This window comes from Pelodiscus sinensis, chromosome 16 (genome assembly GCF_049634645.1).
Source record: "Pelodiscus sinensis isolate JC-2024 chromosome 16, ASM4963464v1, whole genome shotgun sequence".
Classification (NCBI taxonomy): Eukaryota; Metazoa; Chordata; order Testudines; family Trionychidae; genus Pelodiscus; species Pelodiscus sinensis.
This window is the reverse complement of record NC_134726.1, coordinates 29,171,428-29,193,939: the sequence shown is the minus strand read 5'-3', so window position 1 is coordinate 29,193,939 and position 22,512 is coordinate 29,171,428. Positions and strand designations below refer to the sequence as shown.

The window sequence follows — 22,512 nt, the reverse complement described above, 5'->3', positions numbered from 1 at the left end:
AACTTCCACACAGTGTGCAGCGGCGGTCAAAAAGACAAATAGGATGCTAGGAATTATTAAGAAAGGGATAGAGAATAAGTCACAGAATATCTTACTGCCCCTGTATAAAACTATGGTACGTCCACATCTTGAATACTGTGTACAGATGTGGTCTCCTCACCTCAAAAAAGATATTTTGTCCTTGAAAAGGGTTCAGAAAAGGGCAACTAAAATGATTAGGGGTTTGTAACGGGTCTCATATGAGGAGAGGTTAAAGTGACTGTGACTTTTCAGTTTAGAAAAGAAGGAGTCTGAGGGGGAATATGATAGAAGTATATAAAATCATGAGTGGTATGGAGAGGGCGGATAAAGAAAGGTTATTTATTAGTTCCCATAATAGAAGAATTAGAGGACACCAAATGAAATTAATGGGTAGCAGGTTTAGAATTAATAAAAGAAAGTTCTTCTCCACACAGCGTGTAGTCAGCCTTTGGAACTCCTTGCCAGAGGAGGCTGTGAAGGCTAGGCCTATAACAGAGTTTAAAGAGAAGCTAGATAATTTCATGGAGGTTAGGTCCATAAAAGGCTATTAGCCAGGGGATAAAATTTGTGTCCCTGGCCTCTGTTTGTCCGAGGCTGGAGAAGGATGGCAGGAGACAAATCGCTTGATCAATGTCTTTGGTCCACCCTCTCTGGGGCACCTGGTGCTGGCCACTGTCTGCAGACAGGATACTGGGCTAGATGGACCTTTGGTCTGACCCAGTACGGCCATTCTTATGTTCTTATTTTGGAAGAATGGTGTTCTCCTGAAATAACCGCATCTACACCGCATTTTCTATTTCGAAATAGCGCCATAAAGCGATTATGCAAATGAAGAATGGGATATGTAAATCACAGCTTCATTTGCAATTTCGAATGTCTTCATTTGCATCCCTCTTATCAAAAGAGGGTGCAAGTGTAGACATACCCTTGGGCAAAATAGATCAGAGGAAATGGAAAATGTGCAAAAGTTAGCATTATTTTTAGTCTAATTGTTTATGTTTGAGAGCTTTTCAGTACAATATATATTCTAATTTAGAATTAAAGAACTCTAGCATTCTAAATGGTTAGAACATACCTAAATTAATCCTCCTGCCACTTTTCAGGGAGAAAGATGAATGAGATGCTACTTGCTATTGGAGGTAGGAAGAAGCCTTCTGTGTCTTCCTCTGGCAGCATACATATCATGCATTGAGTAAGGTGGCTTCAGACTCTAAGCAGTCAGGGTCCTGAACTTAGCATAACTATCACTTTTAGTGAAATGTGATACAGTGAGGAAACAAATCTGGGATCTAGTGGCCTGGCAGGCAGGAGAACCGAGTTCTAGTTCTTAGCCTTCACCATTTATAAAAGGTGATGTCTTTGTTGTTTGGACTCCTTTAATGAAAAGAATTACCTAAAAAACATCACTGATTATGATCTAATAATTCTGTTCTCTTAGCAGGGCATTATCTAACCTGTTGAAGGTGTATAGTGCTAGATCAGGGATGGGCAAGATCCAGCCCACCACACCGTTTGATCCAGGCAACCCTACCATGGTCACTCTGAGTAGGGTAGTGCATGAAGTATTTAACTGGTCCAAGTGGCTGGTGCCCACCTCCATTCCCAACTCTGCCAGGGGCATGTGGAGCCTAAAGGGAGCTACCAGCCATTTTTGAATACCAAATGACTTCCCACACTGCCCTGCCACAAGATCTCAAATGGCCTGGGAGTGGGGCAGAGTGCAAAGTTTCTTCCCCTTGCTAGGGGCATGTAGCACCAGAGGGGACAACCAGCTGGTCAAAGCGGATAGTGGCTCCCTCTAGGTACCACGTGCCCATAGCAGGGTGTGTGTGTGGGGGGGGAGGGCGCAAGGGACTTTGTGCACATCCCTGCCCCCAGGCCAATGAGGCCTGAAGGGCAAGAAGTCTTCTCTCCTCACGTAGGGGATGCAGCACCTGAAGGGAACTGTCCCTTCCACCCAAGGCCACACCTTTTCTGGGGGCAGACCCAGCGCACAACCACTACCTAAAATGATGAAGTGGTCCCCCTGCAAAAATTATTGCCCATCTCTGTGCTAGATGGATTGTTATCCCAAAGCTAGCAGATACAGCTACAGTGGTTGAGTAAAACATTGTTTGCTTCCTTCAATTAGCCTGACTCCTCTTCACCTTGGTCTTATTTTTATACTTTCATTCTTGGGTCAGATATAGCCCAAGGCTAGGCAGGCTTGTATGTAATCATCTAAAGCTACTCCTTCCAGCTGCCATAAGAAAGCTAGGGTTCTTATGTAGAAAGCTGTGTGCAGTATGAGAGATAAGGATATATAATGTAAATGTCCAAATCTCAGCAGTTAAGTATTCAAACCTGCATTGCTGCCATTGAGCAGACTTTGGGATTCAGCTACTCACAGAAGGGAATGAATGAGATGGTATTTGAACTGAGACTCTCCTCTCTAGAGACATAGTTGGATAACTTCAGTATTCTCCCTTTGCCTTAAATGAATTCTGTGTTCTTACTATGCTATGCTTGGCTGGTAAGGTATGACAGCAGGGCTCAACGAGCTTAGGTACATTTTGACCGTTGCCATGTCTGTGCTGTTTCACTATATTGGAAAGGTTTTAATGTAGTGTCATTCGTGGGCTGCTTTAAGTTGTAAACTATGAGTTTCCCCCAAGCGGGTTTCTAAAAGCTGTCGAATTGTCCTCAGAAAGCAGCTCTGCCACTTTGGGTACGGCTGCTAGTTTTCTAATTAAGGAGGTTTGTTGACTGATGTGACAAACCAAAGTCTGACGCTGATATTTTATGTACAAACCCCAGCTGCCAAAGCCTCCTTCTCCCACTAGGCATCATTCCAGCTTCTTTGAAATGGGCTCTAGCACACTGTGAAGGCTTAGTAACTACAATGCAAGTATGCGGTGTCCAGGATCTCATCTCCATAGGAACCTGGGAAAGTAGTAGTCAGAAAACAACTTGCCAATTTTTAACTGATCACTTGCCATAGATATGGAACTGTCCTTCTCTGCCTCTAGGCCCTTCACTACAGCAGGGACTCTGATTTTAGAGCGGTAGCCTAGACAAAGCAAAAATGGATAGATCACTTTTGAAATCAGTTTGTTTTGAACCAGCTTTCAGCAAGTTTAACCAACTTGGCTATAAAAAAAAGAGTTTATTAATTTATTTGACTTGCTTACACTAGCATTTAAAAAAATCAGTTGTTAAAAGCGATTGTGGTTTTTGTAATTTTTTCTATGGTTTTATATGAGGGTATATTAAAATTAAACAGATGCTTTTTCTGGACTTTTAATTAAGCTTTGGGCAGTGACTACAGCGTACAGCCTGAAGTCATGGGAACTATGTATTTAACAATCACTTGTTAAATACGTTGTATTCTAGTTCCCTGACACCTTCTAAATATTCTCTCATTTAAATTCCTTGCATTCTGGGTCACAGTTAGCAAGGACAACACACCGCTAGACTTTCTAACCCATTTGACAAACCCATTTTCATCCCCACTGTTCAGTCCAAGACAGAGTCCTACTCCTCGGCCTTTCTGTAACAGTTTCTTCTTTTGGAAGGGACTACTGGCTTTGTTTCTATTCTTGAGTATCAAACAACATCTCCTGCAGCCAGATAACTGTTTGGAATGGCTTCCTCTCCAAGTAAAAACCTGCCACTGACTTTAATAGCAGTCAGCTTCATTCTCCTCCAAAGTCCCCACAGTGGCCAGGATGTCCTGCAAGAGAGACTGAGGACTGTTTTCAATGTGGTCACTGCTTCTGTTCAGAGACTTATTCAGCCCTTCTAAGTCTATTGTTCTCAAAACCAACAGAATATCGTTTGGGTTTTGGGAGCCAGCCTCATTAGCAATACCAATGGGGCAGGGTTCAGCACAGGAACTCCATCTTCTCAGAGTCTTTTCTAACCAAGCAATCCCATGTGCTTCTGGAAATGAGTGTTCTGCACTCAGTCCCTCCTTCAAGCTGTTCTCATCACAGAGCTCAGCTTTCAAGGCAATGAGGATACTGCAGGCTTTTTGAGCCACTGGCCTGTCACAGTCACACAAAGCACCAAACAGGAACTCAAACAGTTTCACTCGGTAGAATATCTGCAGTGATTCGTTCAGCTGAGTAGAGCGGGTGGCAGCAGAGACGACAGAAACATATGGGCATCCAGCAAGGCCAACCCGTCCAAGTGTCTTGGCAGAGAAAACTTCAGCTAGTTCCAAACCACCAGCTTTGACTTCCCAGTCTAAGTCACAGTTCACAACTTGGAGCACGCTGGAGACAAACTGCTCAGTGTCTTTCAGTACATCTGTGTGGCCGTCTCTCAGCCAGTCAATGAAGACACTGATCACAGCTCTTCTAGGGAAGCCCTCTGAGTCTGTCACTAAGATTTCTTGAAGTTGTGCTACAATGCTTTTCTAAGAAGAGAAAAGAGGGCAGGAACATGTTTAAAGAAATGGAAATTAATGGTTAAGGAGTTCAAAATGCTCCAATTTCTCTCTAGAGCTTCAGCATCTTAGTTAGATTTTGCAGCCATTATTTATTCATGCTGCCAGTGACCATTTTTAAATTATGTCTAAAGAGTGATCAAACGTATATGGCAACACAGTTAGTGATGAGAAGTTCTTCTAGAGTCTGCTGTGGGTTAAACAAGAATTCTCTTTCACCTTCTTTACCTCTTTGCCATTTCCATTTTCTGTGCTAGGTATCTTTGAGTTGAGATGAGTGAGGAAGGACAGCTGTCCCATGGCCAACACAGCACTAGCTCGCACGTAACTCTCTGGGTCTTCAAGAAGATCCTCTGTGAATTTTGGCACCTCTGAAGAGACGAGTACTTGCCTGAACTCCTCTTTCTCTGTAAATATATAGCAGTCTGAAGAAAGAGGTTTTATTCCTCTATCCAATCAAACTGTTTCCAATGCAAATAGCCCCTCACATCCTAACAGGATATTTACTGCCTGTAGAATGAGTTGAGCTGTTATGGAGACCAGACAACTGCTGATATGAATACACATGGAGCACCACAGATTTAGTGAATTCTAGTCATACCCCAACCTCTCCAATTGTTAGATCTACTTGCTGCTGGCATACATGCAAATGAACCTCTCCACCTGGCAAATTGGGTATTTACTCTCAACTTGCTGAATTTAGGCTTTCATTTAAAAAGCAAAATCTGACCCTGATGGTTTTAAATAATCTACCCAATTAATATGGATTAACTGACAGCACTGGTGAGGGGTCTGCAGGTCCCATGAAACAGGTGTGAGATGCTCAAAACCCAAAGCCAGAGGCTGTGCGCTAGGACAAGCAGCTGGGTTGTGCACTGAGGAGTTCCACTTTGGTTTGGGGAGAGAAGTAGGGAAAATAAATTAATTTCTCACCTCACTGCAATCAAACAGGAGCTGAGCTACTGTGGGGCTAACTACTCCAGTCTCAGAGTTGGGCCTCTGCTGTGTAAATGGCAGGGGTTGGGGGTGGGGTGGGAGATACAGAAGTGGATGGTGAATCTGCAATGGGCAGAAAGCCCCTGCAATGCCATTGTGTGGCTGTGCACTCATGCTTAAGCTCCCCAAATCCTGCCCCTGTCTGCTCAGTGAAATCTTATCTATTCTGTTTTAAGACACTGGGGGAGGGGGAGAGGCTGACACAAAATTATTTGCCTGAAACAGATATGTAGGGAAGCAGTTCATACCTGTGGGATTGTCTCTCTGCCACTGGAATGTCAAGACAACTCAGCATGTGAAACAGAGTTGAAAACTGGTCAGGGATTCACCCAGTTTAGGTTACTCAAAAGTGTTGGGTATGGTGGCGTTTTTGCAAATAGGGGAGTTTGCAGGCCAAGCTTTTTTGTATTAAATGTTTTATTGTGATATGCTTCAAATGTAAAGTGTTACTTTCTCTGCACTTACCTCTCAGATGTTTAACCAGGAGGGTGAGAAATTCCAGGGCAGAGTCCCGTATTTCCCAACAATGGCTGCACAAACGTTTCTGCAGCACCAGAAACAGATCTGCACGTGACAAGCAATAGGTTTGTATCAACAGGAAAGGTACAAGTCAGCAGTAGCAAATTTTTTATTTAACTTTAAATCATCATATGCAACATCTTTGCATTCAGAGGCTGTGAAAGATAGAGAGTAGCAGCTCTGTATGAGTTACTTCCCTGTTGGAACTACCAATTACTGCAGTAATACTTTACACCATTAATTTCACTTAACCCCATCAGTTTCCTTACCTCGGAAAAACTGCTCAGTCTGTAGCCAGTAATCCCTAGAGCTAGGTGCTTCTGACAATCTCACCAGCCATTTGAGTGTAGCTTGAAATGACTTCTTCAGAACCTAGAACACAACAAAGCAGGGCTAGGGAAATCAGAGGGAGGCTGCCCTTCTAAAATGTGTTTCACAAGGAGACTTTTTGGCACTTACACTGGATAACGTTTGCTTAGTCTTTTCAATTACAGTCAAACTACTAGCGATGACAACCCAGCATCCTTTAATAAATGTTGCCTAGCTCAAGAATCCATTGTACCTGCTTGTTAGAAGACTCCTTGAATGGTCTATTCTTAATGCCTGCTGCTAATTTTCCAGAGTAGTGTGACAGTACTACTTTTGGGTACAATGCCTCCTGTTTCCTTTCAAGGAAACCAAAATCAATCATAGTTGCATAATGGTTTAATCTCACTTCTTGATCCCCTCCCTCTGTCACTCAGAGCTGATACACAAGCCTCATAGCTGTTCTAGAACACGCTGTCTATAGATTCAAAGAGTTTCTCAGAATCACATCCTAATGAGACTAGAATTAGAGTTTGAATAAATTTGTAACTTACAGTAGGGCTGGTATCTGGACTCTTCAGGTATGCAAGGAGGATGTCAGACACACTTCCCATAAAAACACTGTGGCCTGAAACAGGAAAAAGTCTTGAAATAACAATACATTTTATAAAACTACACTAGAACCTCTTTAATCCGGCAACCCTAGGAAAACAGGGCATGCTGGATTAAAGATTTTGCCAGGCCAGAGAGGGGGTGGAGTGTTTACCTGGCATCCCATTCCCATATGTGGCTCTGCACTTCCCACCACTCTCAGGCACCATCCCCACACCACTATGGGAGCAGTAGAGAAAAGCCTTAGGGAAAGCAGCTTTGTGTGCTGCCATTCCCCCAGCTGGGAACTGCTTCCTCCTGTGTACTATGGGTGTTCCCCAATTAGGGAAAGCAAATGTAATTCCAGTAAGCAGCAAAATACATTGCATCTGAAAGCAGGGGAGAAGACAAATAGCCTACCTCTCAAAACTGCTTTCATCACTAAGTCTTCTCATTTATCAACATTAATGAAGAGGCATTAGTAAATCTGATGTATAGAATGGTCTGAGAAGCCCAGAACTTAACTAACGTGGGAACTAGATTGTTGTTATACAAAATCATAATTCCAGACCCAGAGGCTGAGAGAGGAAATAGGATTAGGACACTTTGCACTCCTGCAAATACAGAATGGCTACAAGTACCAGAAATAAGTTAATATACTAAAGTACAAAGAATGGAAAACACTCACTTTCCCAATGAGAGAACGCTCCCAGGATGTCAAGTGCTGACCTCTGAACTCTGAAGCAACCAATCAAGATTCTACTGATCTTACTTCCTAGAGAGGATGCTGGAGTTGCAAGGCCAGTACCGAATTGCAATACTGTCACTACAGACTTCAGCAAAGGTATATGGGGCAAATTCACTGGCATGTAGGTCTGAGGAAGAAAGCAGATACATTTCTAGCAAATGCCTCATGCATGTATGTATATACATAGTGTACATATTTTTATATTACAAAAAAAATTCAAGGGGATGGGTAGAAACCTATTTCATTCTAATGTGGTATCATCCCTATAGTATCACAAGTCTGATACTTATGAACACGTTTTCTTCCCCACCCCAAAAAGCTATTGAATAAAAGAGGGAGAGGGAGAGTTACTGTTAGTACTAGTGAAAGCTTTTTAACAGGATTGACAATAGGTGAGAAGTCAGAAGAGTCTGACAGGAAACTTACCAATAGAAACCAGGGCCGCCTGGAGGGGGGGCAAGTGGGTCAATTTGCCCCAGGCCCCACAGGGGCCCCCAAAATTGCTTTGCCCTAGGCCCCCTGAATCCTCTGGGCAGCCCTGATAGAAACTTCTGCAGTTCTAGATGATAAACTTGGTATGGGTGGGTGAAGGAGGAAAGATGATCTCCCCTCTGCCATCACTGACATGTGGTGGACTGCCTCAAATCTACTATTATGATTGCAATGCATTAGCCAAGCGCAGCCTTATTTAATGCATAAATATGCCTGTTCCGCTATTGAGGTAGAAGATAGATAGGAAAAGAGGATATTAGATTTCTTCTTTATTGAAATATGTTGCCAAAGGGAAGTCCCCACTGTCAACCCTTTTCCATGTCTGTTTGCAGATTTTTGCAATAGGACCTATCTTAAATGAAGTCTTTCAAGTAATCCATTTCTTCCCCAGTTATCCCTCTCCCCCAGCTACTACCAAGTACAGCAGCTCCTCCAGATGAGCCAATGTCTGACACAGGAGACTAGCACAAGAGGACCTGCAGGACAGCAGTGTTTCAATAGTGGCAGAATCACTCAGAGAGTTATTCAGCAAACCTGGAGGATAAAAGGAGAGAACTGAGGTGAGCAGAACAAATGCCAAGGTCAGCAATAGGTGAAGAAGACTTCGCTGAGTATAAATGACCCAGTTAACTGATAAGAATTTGCCTATCGATTAAATCATTAGTCATTTGGGGTACGTCTACACTGCACACTTATGTCGAAATAAGCTATTTCAAAATAGTTATTCAAAATAGTTTATTTTGAAATAGCACCTCTACACTTCAGGGAAGCCTCAAAATTAGTCTGAGGCAGGCTTCCCTAATGTAGATGTGCTATCTCAATTTAGAGCCTCAAGAGGCACTGGGGAGAAAGAACTTAGAATGGCCCTGGTGAAGGGCTATTTCAAAATAGCAGCAGCGGAGCATCTACACACCTTATTTTGAAATAGGCATTATTCTTCATAGAATGAGGTTTACAACTTTCAGAATAAGCTGTCCGCTATTTTGAAATACCGGAATGGCTGTGTAGACGCTCACATTATTTCAAATAATGCTGGTTATCTCAAAGTAATGGTGCAGTGTAGATGCACCCTTACAGTCAAACATCCCTACTATTTACAATAAGTTAAACAAACTGCTCCTCACATCACTGGTTTAGGTAGAAGTCTATCGAGCAAGCATGGTGATTACTGCTGGCAACCAAAGTGAAGGAAAGAATGGACATAGTGTCCATTCTTCTTTGGAAAATAAGACCCCACTCCCGAGTAGGACACCGTTCATTCTTGCAACTATATCACAAACACAGCTTCTTTAGTCTCACTTGCTCTTACACAACAATTGTTCTTTCAATTGTTCACTTCCCCACATTCAAAGATACAACTCACACCCTCATTCCTTCTGTTCAGGATACAGTCTTGTCCTTTATGGGCAGATCGGTTACTTATCCTCCTATTGTCTATCCTATTATACCTGGATATTCCAAGGGCTGGGAGGCTGCTTTCAGAACACAATCCATTGGCTGAAGCAAAACACTCAGAGCTTGCATCCTTACTGCCTGTGGGCTTCAAAGGAAGAAGGAGCAGTGAACAAACACTTCATTCTCCCCAAATATTTGCCCACAAATTCTGATTGGTTAATTCATAATTCACAACAGAAGATTCTTTTGGCCTTAAAATCAGGCTGGGGCTGGTGGGAGAGCAACATATTGCTAGGCGAGGAGTCACGTTCAGTCCCAAACTTCCTAAGCTAAGCCAGGAAAGAAAGGTACTTGGGGCTTTCAAGCAACATCACTGAATAACCAGAGCAGTTGAGCAGACTGGTTTTGGTGTGAAGTTTTCCAAGCGAAGTGAACTGTAAAGGTGTGGAATCCTGGGTGACCTTCTTCCAATCAAAACAGTGTCATATAATTAGAGTGCAGGCATTACTTAACTTGCACCATTGGATCATTTGCATCCGGTAATTCTCTTCTCTCCTGTTTATTAGGGATGTTAACAATAGTTTTAGGTTAACCGTGTAACCGCTGAAAACCTTTGTGGACTCTGCAGTATAAAGCTTAACTCAACAAAACCTCCTCCCTTAACTTTATACTGCAGAGCCTTCAGCGAAGCCTCCCTGGGAGCAGAGCTGCCAGCCCTTGCCTGACCAGATCCTGGGGAGGAAGCTTTGCTGCAGCAGTGAAGCCACCTCCCCAGGAGTGGAACTAGCAATGAAGCCATGTCCCCAGGAGAGAAGCCAGCAGCCCTTGCCCACCTTGCTCCCAGGGAGGAGGTTTTGTTGAGTGTAAATGACACTGTTAACCAATAAGCATCCTCTGATTAATTAATAGGATAGCCATTTATACTCAAACATCCCAACTACTTACAATAAATTAAAATGATGGCTCCTCACATTGCTGGTTTAGGTAAAAGTCCCTAGAGCAATGATGGTCATTTCTGCCAGCAAGCAGTGCCTGTATTTCTATTACTAGCATATATAAAAGAGAAAGAAAGAGGGAAATATTCTGTATGACCTGCACTAGAGAAAATGCCTACTCTCACATTAACTTTGACACTAGAGAACAAAAACAAGGTTTGCCATTCCTACCCTACAGGCTGGCTAACTGTAGGTGGGACTTGGGAGTACAGGGCACTTTCTTCTTCTGTTTCTCTTGTTTTGAATTGGACTGTCAAATCATCAGCATCTACAGCACCTGGACACACTTTTCTGTACCAGCCTTACACTGGCAGTGAGTTGTAACACAAAGTTTCCCTCCTCATGCAGAACAGTACTTGAAAGGGACATAACCAATTATTAGAAGATTTGCAGAATAATATTCCAAGAATGTAAGAGAGCTTTTTAAAGTTTGATACCAACAATTCATACCATTCTTGAAGCTTCAGTATTCCCGCTGACAAACAACCAGCCTGAGCTGGGTTTAAGTGCTCCAAAGCATATGATGCTGATTTCCACAGGCTACATTCAGGGCAGCTAAACACTGGAGACCTGAGAGAAAGAAGTGTTAGCATACTGTTGTGTACATACCCTGGGAAAGACAACCATATTTCTTGTAACATTTTAGACAGTGTTGCATGAGCCCAAGTTCCAAAGAGGTCTTTACCTTGCCATGCTAAGGAAAAGGTCCACCAGTGAGTTCCCTGCATTGAATGGCTCATTCTCCAAGAGATATGTAATTGGTTCTGATAGCTGTGACCAAAGTACTTCAGTCCACAGATCATGACAACATCCAAATACACTGGTTAGCAGCTTCAAAGATTGCTTGATACGAGAGGCTGAGCTGGATTTAAGGGACTCTTCAAGGTGTGGTATAAGCTTTTGAGCACATATTGGCCAATCACAGTCTTTTATATTTACAGGTTTAGTCTGGAATGACTGTAGAGAAAAGGTGAGTATGTGCACTAAAAGCCTATTGGCAGCCGAAGCCACAAACAGGCTAGGGTCTCCCTGTAGAGTGAAGATCACATCTATGGCTCCTGTGTCAAAGGAAAAAAATAAAGCCATGACACTGAAAGTAACAAGAGTTTTATTGTATTCTGGAAACTTCATTGCAATTCAGTCATGTGTCACCCTACTTCTGAGTACTTTAATTTACAAATTAAAATGTAAAGTTAAAATGAAAACAAAAAATGTAAAATGCTTCACATGATCAGACTGAGAAGTCAATCTATCCATCATTCAAGCTGAGAGGTAGGACGGGGGAAGGACAAATAAAAATGGCAAAATGGCTGACAGCATTCCATGCAACATTTCTAGTTTCCCACATTTAAGATTAAAGGGGCTACAATAGGCAGATTATGCTCTCCCACCAATATAGTGTTGTGTACAGTACTATCTGTGCTGGCAAAACTGATGTTAAGAGTGTTACTGTGATTTGAAAAGAATGAACAGCATCTTCATGGCGTGGGAGCTCACAGCTAAAGAAAGCTGATTGTTTTAGGTTAGATTGATAGTTAACATATACAGAGCCTCTTAGATTGACCTAAGTGTCTAGTAAAAGCTCTTAAGATACTAGGCTTAATAATTAATGGCTAGTGGACTACTTGAATATAAAAACACAAATAGGACTGCTTACACTGAGTAAAATCTGCAAGCCCAATTAAAATTTATGTGAACGAGACCTGGATTAATTTTCCTAAAGTACAATAGTCCTAAACTACTTTTAATAGCCTTCAAATAAGAATTTTGCTGGCTTTCTAATGCATTAATTTTACTTTGCCCTGTTGGGTAAGTGACTGCTTCTCCCTCCAAACTACATGCTTTTTTTTTTATACTGATGAACCTTAATACATATGTATGTGCAACAACAACAAAAAAAGCAATACAATTAACTTTTACAACAGCTTTCTATTATTGTTTCCTCATTTTGCTTCTCTCAAAGTAAATCAATGTCTAAACATAATATCCTATTTAGGGATGTGAAGGACTAGTCGACTAGTCACTCTCTCCCCGCTCCCTTTGCTGTCTCTATCAGAAAGAGGCAGCAAGGGGGCTGGGGGAGATGAGGAGTACTTCAAAGCAGCAACACCGCGTGGAGTATGGGACCAGACCCGGGGCTCCACACGGCGCTGCCACTTTGAAACACCGGGAGGAGCCTGACGCTGGGCTCCTGCAGCTGCATTTCAAAGCAGCAGCATGGCACGGAGCCCGGGGTTAGCGGGGACTCCCTGCTGACCCCGGACTCCATGTGGCGCTTTCGCCTTTAAAGTGTAGCAACAGCCCTCAGGCTGTTTCTACACTTCAAAGCTGGAGATGCCCTACTGACTAGTTGAATAATCCATGCAAAATGTATCAACTATTTGATTAGTCAGTTACCCGCAATTTAACATCCCTAATCCTAGTCTACTCACTTGACACTTAAGGGACAGATTGGAACAGCCAAAACACATGAAGGATGTAAAAAGTTAAAGAATATGGGCAAGAAACAAACCGTGCTCACCACAGTTGCACAAAAAATGGATTGCGCTCTGGTGCTGTGTCATGGTGTGCACACCCTGGACCCAGCCACTTCGCACAGATGCTTCTTCCCACAGAGCACTGCTGAGAGGCCCCTCCTCTCCAAAGAGACTGTTCAACAGCTCCCTCTGCTGAGTCAAGAGGAGAGAACACAAATAAACTATGCAGCAAGCAGAGTTTTGGTGACTTAATAGGTTAGTTATAGAATCACAGAACACTAGAACTGGAAGGAACTTCGAGAGATCAAGTCCAATCCCCTGCCCTCATGGCAGGACCAAGCACGGTCTAAATCATCCCTGACAGATGTCTTGACTATCTCCAGTGATGGAGATTCCACAACTTCCCTAGGCAATTTATTCCAGTGTTTAACCACCCTAACAGTTAGGAAGTTTTTCCTAATGTCCACCCTAAACCTCCCTTGCTGCAGTTTAAGCCCATTGCTTCTTGTCCTATCATCAGACGCCAAGTAGAACAATTCCCCCCCTACCCCCCAAAGACACCCTTTTAGATACCTGAAAACCACTATCATGTCCACTTCTCAGTCTAAACACGCCCAATTGTTTCATTCTTCCCTCATAGATCATGTTTTCTAGACCTTTAATCATTCTTGTTCTTTTTCTCAGGACCTTCTCCAATTTCTCCACATATTTCTTGAAATGTGGTGCCCAGAACTGGACACAATACTCCAATTGAGGCCTAATCAATGCAGAGTAGAGCAGAAGAATGACTTTTCATGTCTTGCTCACAACGCTCCTGTTAATGCATCCCAGAATTGTGTTTGCTTTTTCTACAACATTGTCACACTGTTGACTCATATTTAGCTTGTGGTCCACTATGGCCCCTACATCCCTTTCTGCCGTACTCCTTCCTAGACAGTCGCTTCCCATTCTGTATGTCTGAAATACATTGTTCCTTACTAAGTGAAGTTTTATAAATCAATTTAATAATCGCTACCCTACCTAATTAAAACACTTAATAAAAGGTGTTATGCATATCCAGGGAAAACACTTGTCACATGCTTTACCCAGAGGTGAGAGAAATGTTAACCATTTGAATGAAATTTTTCGAGCTTTAGGAAAAGCTCTCCGGCTATGACAGCCCCATAAGGTTGTTTCCTAGCTATGTATTCTCTTCCCTATAGCCCTCTTTTTTTAATTCAGATACCACCATGCAAAACAAGGACATTTAAAAAAAAATTCCCTCCATATCGGAGGCACACTGAGAATGGTAGGTCCCTATCCTACTTTACCACAGGAAGAACTATGTTCCATTATTGTAATTTAAATCAAGAGGCTCTTTCTGGCAAGGTACTAATATCTAGCCACTGTTGTAGGATGCTATTATAATGTGTGTCAGTGCAAAGCATTTAAAAATGAAAAGCATTACATAAATTATGATTGTATGCAAGTATTCAAAGTACAGCATATGGCAGAAACAAAATAGCGGTGACTGCATTAAGTCAGAATTTCCATGGTTTAATGGGTTTAAAAGTCTGGCTTAATATATTAAAATTTCCTGATCAGTTTGGCATGTACTAGCTGCTTTGTCTGAAGCATGTATACTAAAAAGTTTTCACAAATTAGCTCACTGTCCAAAAAATGGGTTTTTTTAGGGTAGATTGAAAGAGAGATACTATTGTGCACCACTGCTTTAGGTGGTTTATTTTTCTCCCTCCATGATGTCTTCTGGAGCCTGATCTCTAAATTCCACCTAGTATTAAGCCCTATAACTTATGTCTGGCTAAGCATATCTTCCAGAAAGGCATCCAAAGACATCAAGAGACTGAGAATCCATTACCCCCCTCCTTTGTAGTCTGTTAGAGCAGTTAATCACGCTATTAAATTTGTGTCTAATCTGTCTGGCTTCAGTTTTCAGCCACTGGTTCTTGTTATGCATTTCTCTGCTAGATTAAAGACCTCTTAAATACACAGTGTTTTCATTTCATGACAGTACTTAAATACTGTAATCAAGTCACACCTCAGTCCTCTTCTTGATAAAATAAAGAGATTTTGCTCTAACTGCAAGGCATTTTCTCCTGTCCTTTGAATCATTTTTGTGGTTCTTTCTATGTCCTCTAATTTTTAAACCACTTTTTAAAAATTGTGAACACCAGAATTAGATGTAGTATTTTAATATTAGTCACATCAGGACTAGGGATGTTAGCAAGCAATCGACTACTCGATAAGCATAACCTTTATCGGGTAGTTGACCGGAGTAATGACTACTCGCTTCACCCACCCACCCCCATGAGACAGCAAGGGGAGGGAAGGAGGGAAACAGGAGCCAGTGCTGGAGGAAGCACTGTAGTTGCAGAAGCAGCCAGGGGTGGTGGTAGCGAGGAATAGGGTAGGCTGCTGCAAAGTAGCCCCTATCAGTGGGGGTCCCAGCGGGGAGCTGGGCCACCCCACAGACAGGGGCTGCTGCTGCCAAGCAGCCCCTGTTTACGGTGGCCCAGGCTAGCCACGTGCAGGGACTGCTCTGGCAGCAGCTTCTGCCTGCAGCCAGCCCTGGCCACTGCAAACGGGGGCTGCCAGACTCAGTGCGAGCTGGGACCGAACAGTCCCAGCTTGCGCTGGCCTGGGGTGCTGCACCTCTGCATTTTAAATGTAGTAAGAGCCTGGCAATTTTTACTACATTTAACATGCAGAGTTGCAACACGGGCAGCTCCTGGAGCTGGCACAAGCCGAAACTGCTCAGTCCCAGCGCAAGCCAGTTCCTGGAGCTACTCCCACTAGGGCTCTGCAGAGTGGTCCTATCGACTAGTTGTGTAGTCAATACAAATTGTATCAACTCAATTAGCCAGAGAGCTGCAATTTAACATCCTTAATCAGGACTATAGGGAGAGATAAAATCATGTTCCTGCTTCCCTATTCGTACAACCACTGATCACATTAGTCCTTTTGCTACACTAGGCATATTAAATTGCAAGTAATTCACTAATCGAATAGTTGACAGGTGCCTCCATCTTTGAAGTGTAGCAACAGCCTTAGGGCCTACACTTCAAAGGCGAAAGTGTCGAATGGAGCCCGGGGTCAGCTGGGGACTCGCCCGCTGAACCCAGACTCCATGTGGCGTTGCAGCTTTGAAACATTTCAAAGCAGCAGCATTGCATAGAGCTTCCACACGGTGCTGCTGCTTTCAAATACCTGCTCTTCTTCCCCCTCCTTGCTACCTCTTTCTGATAAAGTCAGCAAGGTGTGTGTGGTGGGGGGGGGAGTGACTAGTCCTTCACATCCCTACATCACACTAGGAACTCATGTTCAGTTGCCTGTCCTTTCTGAGCCCTAAATCCTTTTCAGAGTCACTGCTTTTCAAGTGTCCCATTCTGTAGAAATAGCTTGCACTTCATGTCTCAAATGTATAACTTTGCATTTGACTATATTAAAATCCATTTTGTTTGAATGGGCCAGGTTACCATGTGATCCAGATCACTCTGTATGACTGCCCTCTCCACAGTGTTTTTAACCACTACACCTACCTATGTCAACTAAATTTGATCAGCAATTTGTTATAATTACTTTCAGATCACTGAAAAAAACAATATCAGATCTAGTACCGACTCTGATGCAGTAATGCTCCATTAAAACTACTTCTAAGATCTGTCAGTCAGTAAATCCATTTAGTGTGTTCTTTTTATAAGATACAGTGCTAATTTTCTATACATCATGTTGCAGAACTCAAATGCCTTGAAGTCTAAGTATATTACATCTACACAATTAACTTATGATTATATACCATCATTCAAAATTGAATGAATACCTTATGAACCAGATTTTTAATTGAAGAAGAATTAAATCAGGTTAATTTAACAAGCCCTGCTTCTACATAAAAGTAAGTTGATTTGCATTAGTTGTATTCCTGTCTTTTATTAGCCTTTCCATTTTGCCTGGAATTCAAATCAGCCTAGTATTGTTATCCAGGCCATCCTAATTGCCTTTTTAAAAGATATCAAGATAACAGTAGCACTCATCCTATCTTTTAGATTTCCCCATTATTCCAAGATTTATTAACGTCAATACCAGCAGGTTACAGATTTGCTCAGCCCATACTTTTATGACTCCGCATGCAAGTAATCTTAGCTCTGGCAGTCATGAAGTGTCCTCAGGTGTCTTTAGCTTCTCTTATCAATTTCCTACGCATCGTAATTTTACACTGATTATTTATCCTTTTTTTCATGTATTCCCTTTTTATTTCTAATTGCTGCCTTTATTTCACTATTGAAGCAGCATGGGCTTTTATCCAAAGTTGTCCTCTTTCTTGAATAAGGAATCATAGCTTTCTCATCATCTTAAAATTCTTATTTTAAAAAGTTCCTAATTTTCATTTTTCCTCGGCCATTTTTGCTCATTTTTTCTCAGGCTTGGAAAATGAGTTTGTTTGGAGAATCCCATAAATATATTACTGGTTGGGGCTGTCTTCTTACCTACACTGCCTGCAAGAAATCATGATCAGTGACTGCAACAGCCAACTTTCAGTGAGTGATTAATTCATTTTTATCCATTACCCTGAGGTCCAAAATAGTGAGCTGACATGAAATACAATACTTTGTGCTGAAAGGTCACATAGAACTCTGCTTTGCAATGTACTACCTAACACTAAGCCATGTAAATTAACTCAATTTTGAATGATGGTATATAAATCAGAATTCAGGAAATGCAAAGTTAAAACCCAATAATACCTGCATATGAGCATGAACACACAACTTTTGGAAAACAGTTAACATATTGTCACATTATCTCAAAAGAGATAAACAAGTGAGAGACAGTCATACAAGTGTCATTCTATATTCTGTTTTGGGTCTAAGACAAATCATCTCTCTTTCCCTCTCGCAAGCATGTGACAGCTGTGTTCTGCATGCATAACCTGTTGCATGCAAGGATAAGCAAGTAGAGGCTTTTACTGCTTTATCTCTACCCTAACAAAGCAACAGAGCGAACCTAGCAACCAGAATCAATGGTTGAATTACTTCAGGATTGGAATGTTCTTACTAGAAAATAACCCTACATAACTATTTTAATCAGGTGAATTCGACAGAAGCTGAGCAGCAGAAGTGCTTCTGCAATTAGTTGCTAATGTCTTAACTTACCTGTAAATATTGGAAGCAGCTTTCAGAAGCTGTGAATATCCCTGTTAATCTCAGAATAAAGGAAAGTGTGCTAGAACTTGGATCTTTCAGTTTCAGCACACAAGTAATGAGTTCTGTCAAGCATGGGTTCTCCTGTAACAGGTGCAAGCTAGATTCTGAGGAAGAAACATCATAGAAAATGGTACAAATCACTATCACTTCTAAGACATCTCTTTATTTTGTACTACAATTCTAGGAGGTTCGCCTAAAAGCCAACCAAAGTGAAGTGTATGCATTTAATTGTCAGTTGGACAAGGATTCAGACGGGTTTAAAGTTCCAGCCCTTTCATAAACCTTAAGTAATATTTTATTAGATTAAGAAATTTCAGCCACTTAAAAGCAGTGATATGAACCTTCACTTGTGAAGCTTTTCTGTGTTATAGCTACAGTATGAAAGTGTCCAGACAGTGAATCTTCTATAGGGATGTTAGCATACAGTTGTTTAAACAATTAACCAATAACCTTAGACTTATCAGTTAATGCAAATGACTACACATACCTTTGTCCCTTGCTGCCTCTGTATCAGCAAGGGGAGGGGGAGGCAGGAGCCAGTGCCTCTGGGGAGCCAACTTAAAAGCTAGCTCCCCCCACATGATGGTTTCTCCTGAGCGCCTGCACCCTCTCACACATACGACTGCCTCTGAGAGAGAGGTAGCAGCGTGAAGGGTTAGGGGGGCAGGTGGGAGCTGATACATTCAGGAAGCCAGCTTTCAAGCTGGCTCCCACCCACATATCAGCTCCTGCGGAGCTGCCTGCCCCGTCCTCCCACACTGCTGCCTCTCTCTCAGAGGCAGCATATTGGGACGGTGTTGGGGAAGAGGGAACTGATACTTGCAGGAAATTAGCTTCTAAGCTGGTTGTCTGCGCATGCTGAATTTGCCGAGCCACCTGCCTCCCTTGCTGCCTCCCTCAAAGGTAGCGGGGATGGGCAGGCAAGAGCCAGTGCTCGAGGGGCTTTAAACTAAGGGGCTGTGTATACATTGGCACCCTTTTCCGGAAAAGGGATGCTAATGAGACCAGTCGGAATTGCAAATTCCGCAGGGATTTAATTATCCCCCGCGGCATTTGCATGAACATGGCTGCCGCTTTTTTCCGGCTCGGGGCTTTGCCGGAGAAAAGCGCCAGTCTAGACGGGATCTTTCGGAAAATGAATAAGGGATCTTCCGGAAAAGGCTTTATTTTCTGAAAGATCCCGTCTAGACTGGCGCTTTTCTCTGGTAAAGCCCCGAGCCGGAAAAAAGCGGCAGCCATGTTCATGCAAATGCCACGGGGGATATTTAAATCCCCCGCAGCATTTGCAATTCCGAAGTGTCTCATTGGCACCTTTTTCTGGAAAAGGGATGCTAATGTAGACACAACCAGGATGTTAAAATGTGGTTAATTGAATAGTCGATGGAATTTCCATCAACTAGTCGATAGGCACTTCTGCATTCCTCCTTTGAAATGTGTACATTTCAAAGGAGAAATGCAGAACTCCGCATACAGCCCAGGGCCAACAGGAAGTTCTGCTGACTCCTGGCTGCATGCAGGTGCCTGCTTTGAAATGCACAAGAGTCCCCAGCAGGGGCTTTAGTGAATTTCAAAGCTATGAAGCCCAGGGTCAGCAGGTTATAGGGCAGCAGGCATGAGCTTGTCTGTGTGGGGAGCCTTTTTTAATATAGAGGTAGTAGCACAGGATAGCAGGGGATTCCCTGGAGTGGGACCAGGAGCACACTGGCTGTCTACCTCACCCATGGGGAGTATTTTAGTAAATGTGTAACCAATAGATTTTTTTTTTTTGTAATCGTGTAGCCGTAAAAAAATTGTAACAAACCTAATCTTCTATCACTTTCATGCAAACTATAATTTTATTTGACGAATACTGGTATATCCAAGTGGTTATGTACAACATCAATTATCCCTTAACACAGCGTTTCCCAAACTATGGGCCGCGGCCCGGTACTGGGCCGTGGGAAAAAAATACCGGGCCTCAGCACGGCTGCTGGGGTGTTCCAGGCTCCCGGAGTGCCCGTGTGGCGCCGGGTCCCCCAAGCCCTGGGCCAGGTTGGGCTGAGGATGCAGCCGGATGTTCCAGGCTCCCAACAGAGGCGTAGCAAGGGGAGGGAGCAGTAGCCCCCAGGTGCCATGCTAAGGGGGCGCCAGGCTAGGCTGGAGGCGGGGAGGTGCGGGGTGCTGGGTTCACCTGGGCTGCAGGAGGAGGGAGATGCAGGGAACCCAGTGCTGGACTAAAGGGGAAGGAAGGAGGGAGGGGGAAGGAATCAACACTGGGCTCAGCATGTCTGTACGGAGGTGCAGGGAAACAGAACTCAGCTGGGCTGCAAGAGTGAAGCCATGCGGGGTGCTGGGCTGGGCTGCGAGAGTGGGGAGGTGTGGGGCTGGGCTGCAGGGGAGCAGGTGGTGTGGAGCTCAGTTTGGTTGCAGGAGGTGCCGGGAACCCAGGGCTACACTCAAGGGGAAGGAGGGAAAGGCAGGAAATCAGAGCTGGGCTCAGCAGTTCTGCCGGGCTTGGGGGGAGATGCAGGGAAACAGGGCTCAGCTGTGCTGTGGGGGAGGTATGCAGGGAACCAGTGCTGGGCTCAACTGGGCTGAAGTGGATGGGGGGGAGGCCTAGGGAACAGAAGGGCAGCAGCTCAGCTGGGCTGTGAGGGGCTGCAGGGAAACGGTGCTGCACTTCCTTGGATTGTGGAGGATGGTTTTGGGGGAGGTGCAGGGAACCAGCAGGGGTAGGCAGCTCAGTTGGGTTGCAGGGGAGGTGCAAAGAAGCCTAGTGGGCCTGAGGGGGAGGGGGAAAACAAGAACCATGAGGCCTGAAATAACCTCCCCTGATCCAAAAAAATCCCTCATCTGGGACCAATCAGGTCCAGAGGATGCCAGACCAGGGAGGTCCAACTCCTACCTAAGTCCCCTCCTTGTACCCTCCCGCCTAGGCAGATATCCAACCCCCAATCTGCCCCTGCCTCCCAGAGAGCCCATGTGGTGCCAGGTCGCCCAAGCCCTGGCCTGGACAGAGGATGCAGCCAGGTGAAACAGTTTTCATTTGTTTATATGCGTTTATATTTTTGAGCTGTAAAAAACAGTACTGAAAAAAGGGGGGGTTCCAACTAAAGTAAAAAGTTTGGGAAACCCTGGACTAGCCATCTTCTATCCATCTTACAGTCCATTTATCCAATCCATATTTTCTTAACTTGCTGGCAAGAATATTTTGGGTGACTGTATCAAAAGCTTTGCTAAAGCTGGCACGGGGGGGTTTTGGGAGGACCAGAAACAACTTATTTGCACATTCATCATTTTCTTAATGAATATGCAAATGAACCGTTCCTCCAAAAGCTCGTGAATGGATTTACTGGTCGCATGTCAAAAAGTTTGGGAACCCCATCTTAACCCATCCCTGATTACCTTGGCAAGAGGGATAAGCCAAATCCAGTGAGTCCAAATTACCTGTTTCAGTTAGAGTCTTAAACCAGTCCAGAAATTTCTCTAGAAAAGTGTCATCGGCAACAAGTTGCCTTGAGTCTCCTAGAACTGCACACACAGGAGGCAGGAGCTGCGCACACTCCCTGTCCATAGCGGGGGGCTGGTTTTCTTCTGATAAAAGAAGGTGAGAAACAAACTCAGGGGACGTGCAAGTCCATAGCAAAGGCAACGTGGAAAGTCAAGTAGGCAGGTGCCCGGGAGACCCCCCCCCCCCAATCTGGAAGCCTGCAAGGGACTCGGGGAAGCAGCCGACTCGCTGCTGCTGCTCTCAGCCCCCAACTCGCTGGACGCACGTTACGTCCTGCGGCCCCCGCGAGACGCTGCGGACCCGGGCCACCAACCCCTCAGGGAGCGGCCTGAGCCCCGTCACCCCCACCTGAGCCGCAGACGTCGGGCCCAGCGGGCCGCGCGCTCGGGCGGGGGGGGGAGGGGCTGGGCGCGCGGGCCCAGCTTCCCGCCACTCCTCGGGGGCTGCAGCCAACCGCGCGTCACCGGGCTCCGAGGGTGGGGGGGTGAACCCGGGACCGCTCGAGACGCCCTAACCCTGCATCACTGGGGGAGAAGGGGGGGCTGCATGGTCCAGCCGCGGCGCGGGGCTCTCTGCGCGCGCGGACAGGTCAGGGTTGCCCCCCACAGCACCGAGGAGGGGAGCGCTGCTGAGGGGCTCCGGGGGTCGGCACCCACCTCACAACAGACAGCGCCGGCTTCCGCGTCAACCGACTGTCGTAAAACAGCGCAGGGGCGGGGCTAAGGGACTGTCGGGGCGGGGCTGTGGGGTAGGGGCGGGGCTTGGGGGGTAAAATTTTAGCCAGGGTGGTGGGCTGGGTGTAATCCTAGAGATTTTATCACATGATGTGATCATTAATTGAAGATTAATGTTTTT

General features: G+C 44.3%; 1 protein-coding gene across 7 annotated transcripts; it reads right to left on the bottom strand.

Moving 5' to 3' along the window:
- Positions 1-346: 346 nt before the first annotated feature.
- BRAT1 (BRCA1 associated ATM activator 1) lies at positions 347-22,391 on the bottom strand. Of its 7 annotated transcripts, none has more exons than XM_075899613.1 (14): positions 22,314-22,391; positions 21,594-21,740; positions 18,117-18,271; positions 13,014-13,161; positions 11,178-11,550; positions 10,943-11,062; positions 9,551-9,642; positions 8,518-8,636; positions 7,551-7,737; positions 6,826-6,899; positions 6,235-6,337; positions 5,912-6,010; positions 4,670-4,875; positions 347-4,420 (listed from the first exon to the last, which is right to left on the bottom strand). In XM_075899613.1, the coding sequence occupies exons 2-14, from the start codon at positions 21,718-21,720 to the stop codon at positions 3,680-3,682; spliced, it is 2,544 nt and encodes an 847-aa protein (XP_075755728.1). In that variant the 5' UTR covers positions 21,721-21,740; positions 22,314-22,391; the 3' UTR covers positions 347-3,679. The 7 variants fall into 7 exon arrangements, with proteins under 7 accessions (XP_075755728.1, XP_075755730.1, XP_075755731.1 ...); XM_075899615.1 differs by having other exon boundaries at positions 4,679-4,875; XM_075899616.1 differs by having other exon boundaries at positions 4,670-4,857.
- Between the last annotated feature and the right edge of the window lie 121 nt (positions 22,392-22,512).

Coding starts and splice junctions, on each gene's coding strand:
- BRAT1 (XM_075899613.1), bottom strand. CDS start 21,720: ATGGACAGGGAGTGTGCGCAGCTCCTGCCTCCTGTGTGTGCAGTTCTA. Junction 18,272..21,593: donor TAAGACTCTAACTGAAACAG/GTAATTTGGACT, acceptor TTTCTTCCTCAG/AATCTAGCTTGCACCTGTTA. Junction 8,637..9,550: donor CCAGCCCTTGGAATATCCAG/GTATAATAGGAT, acceptor TTTATCCTCCAG/GTTTGCTGAATAACTCTCTG.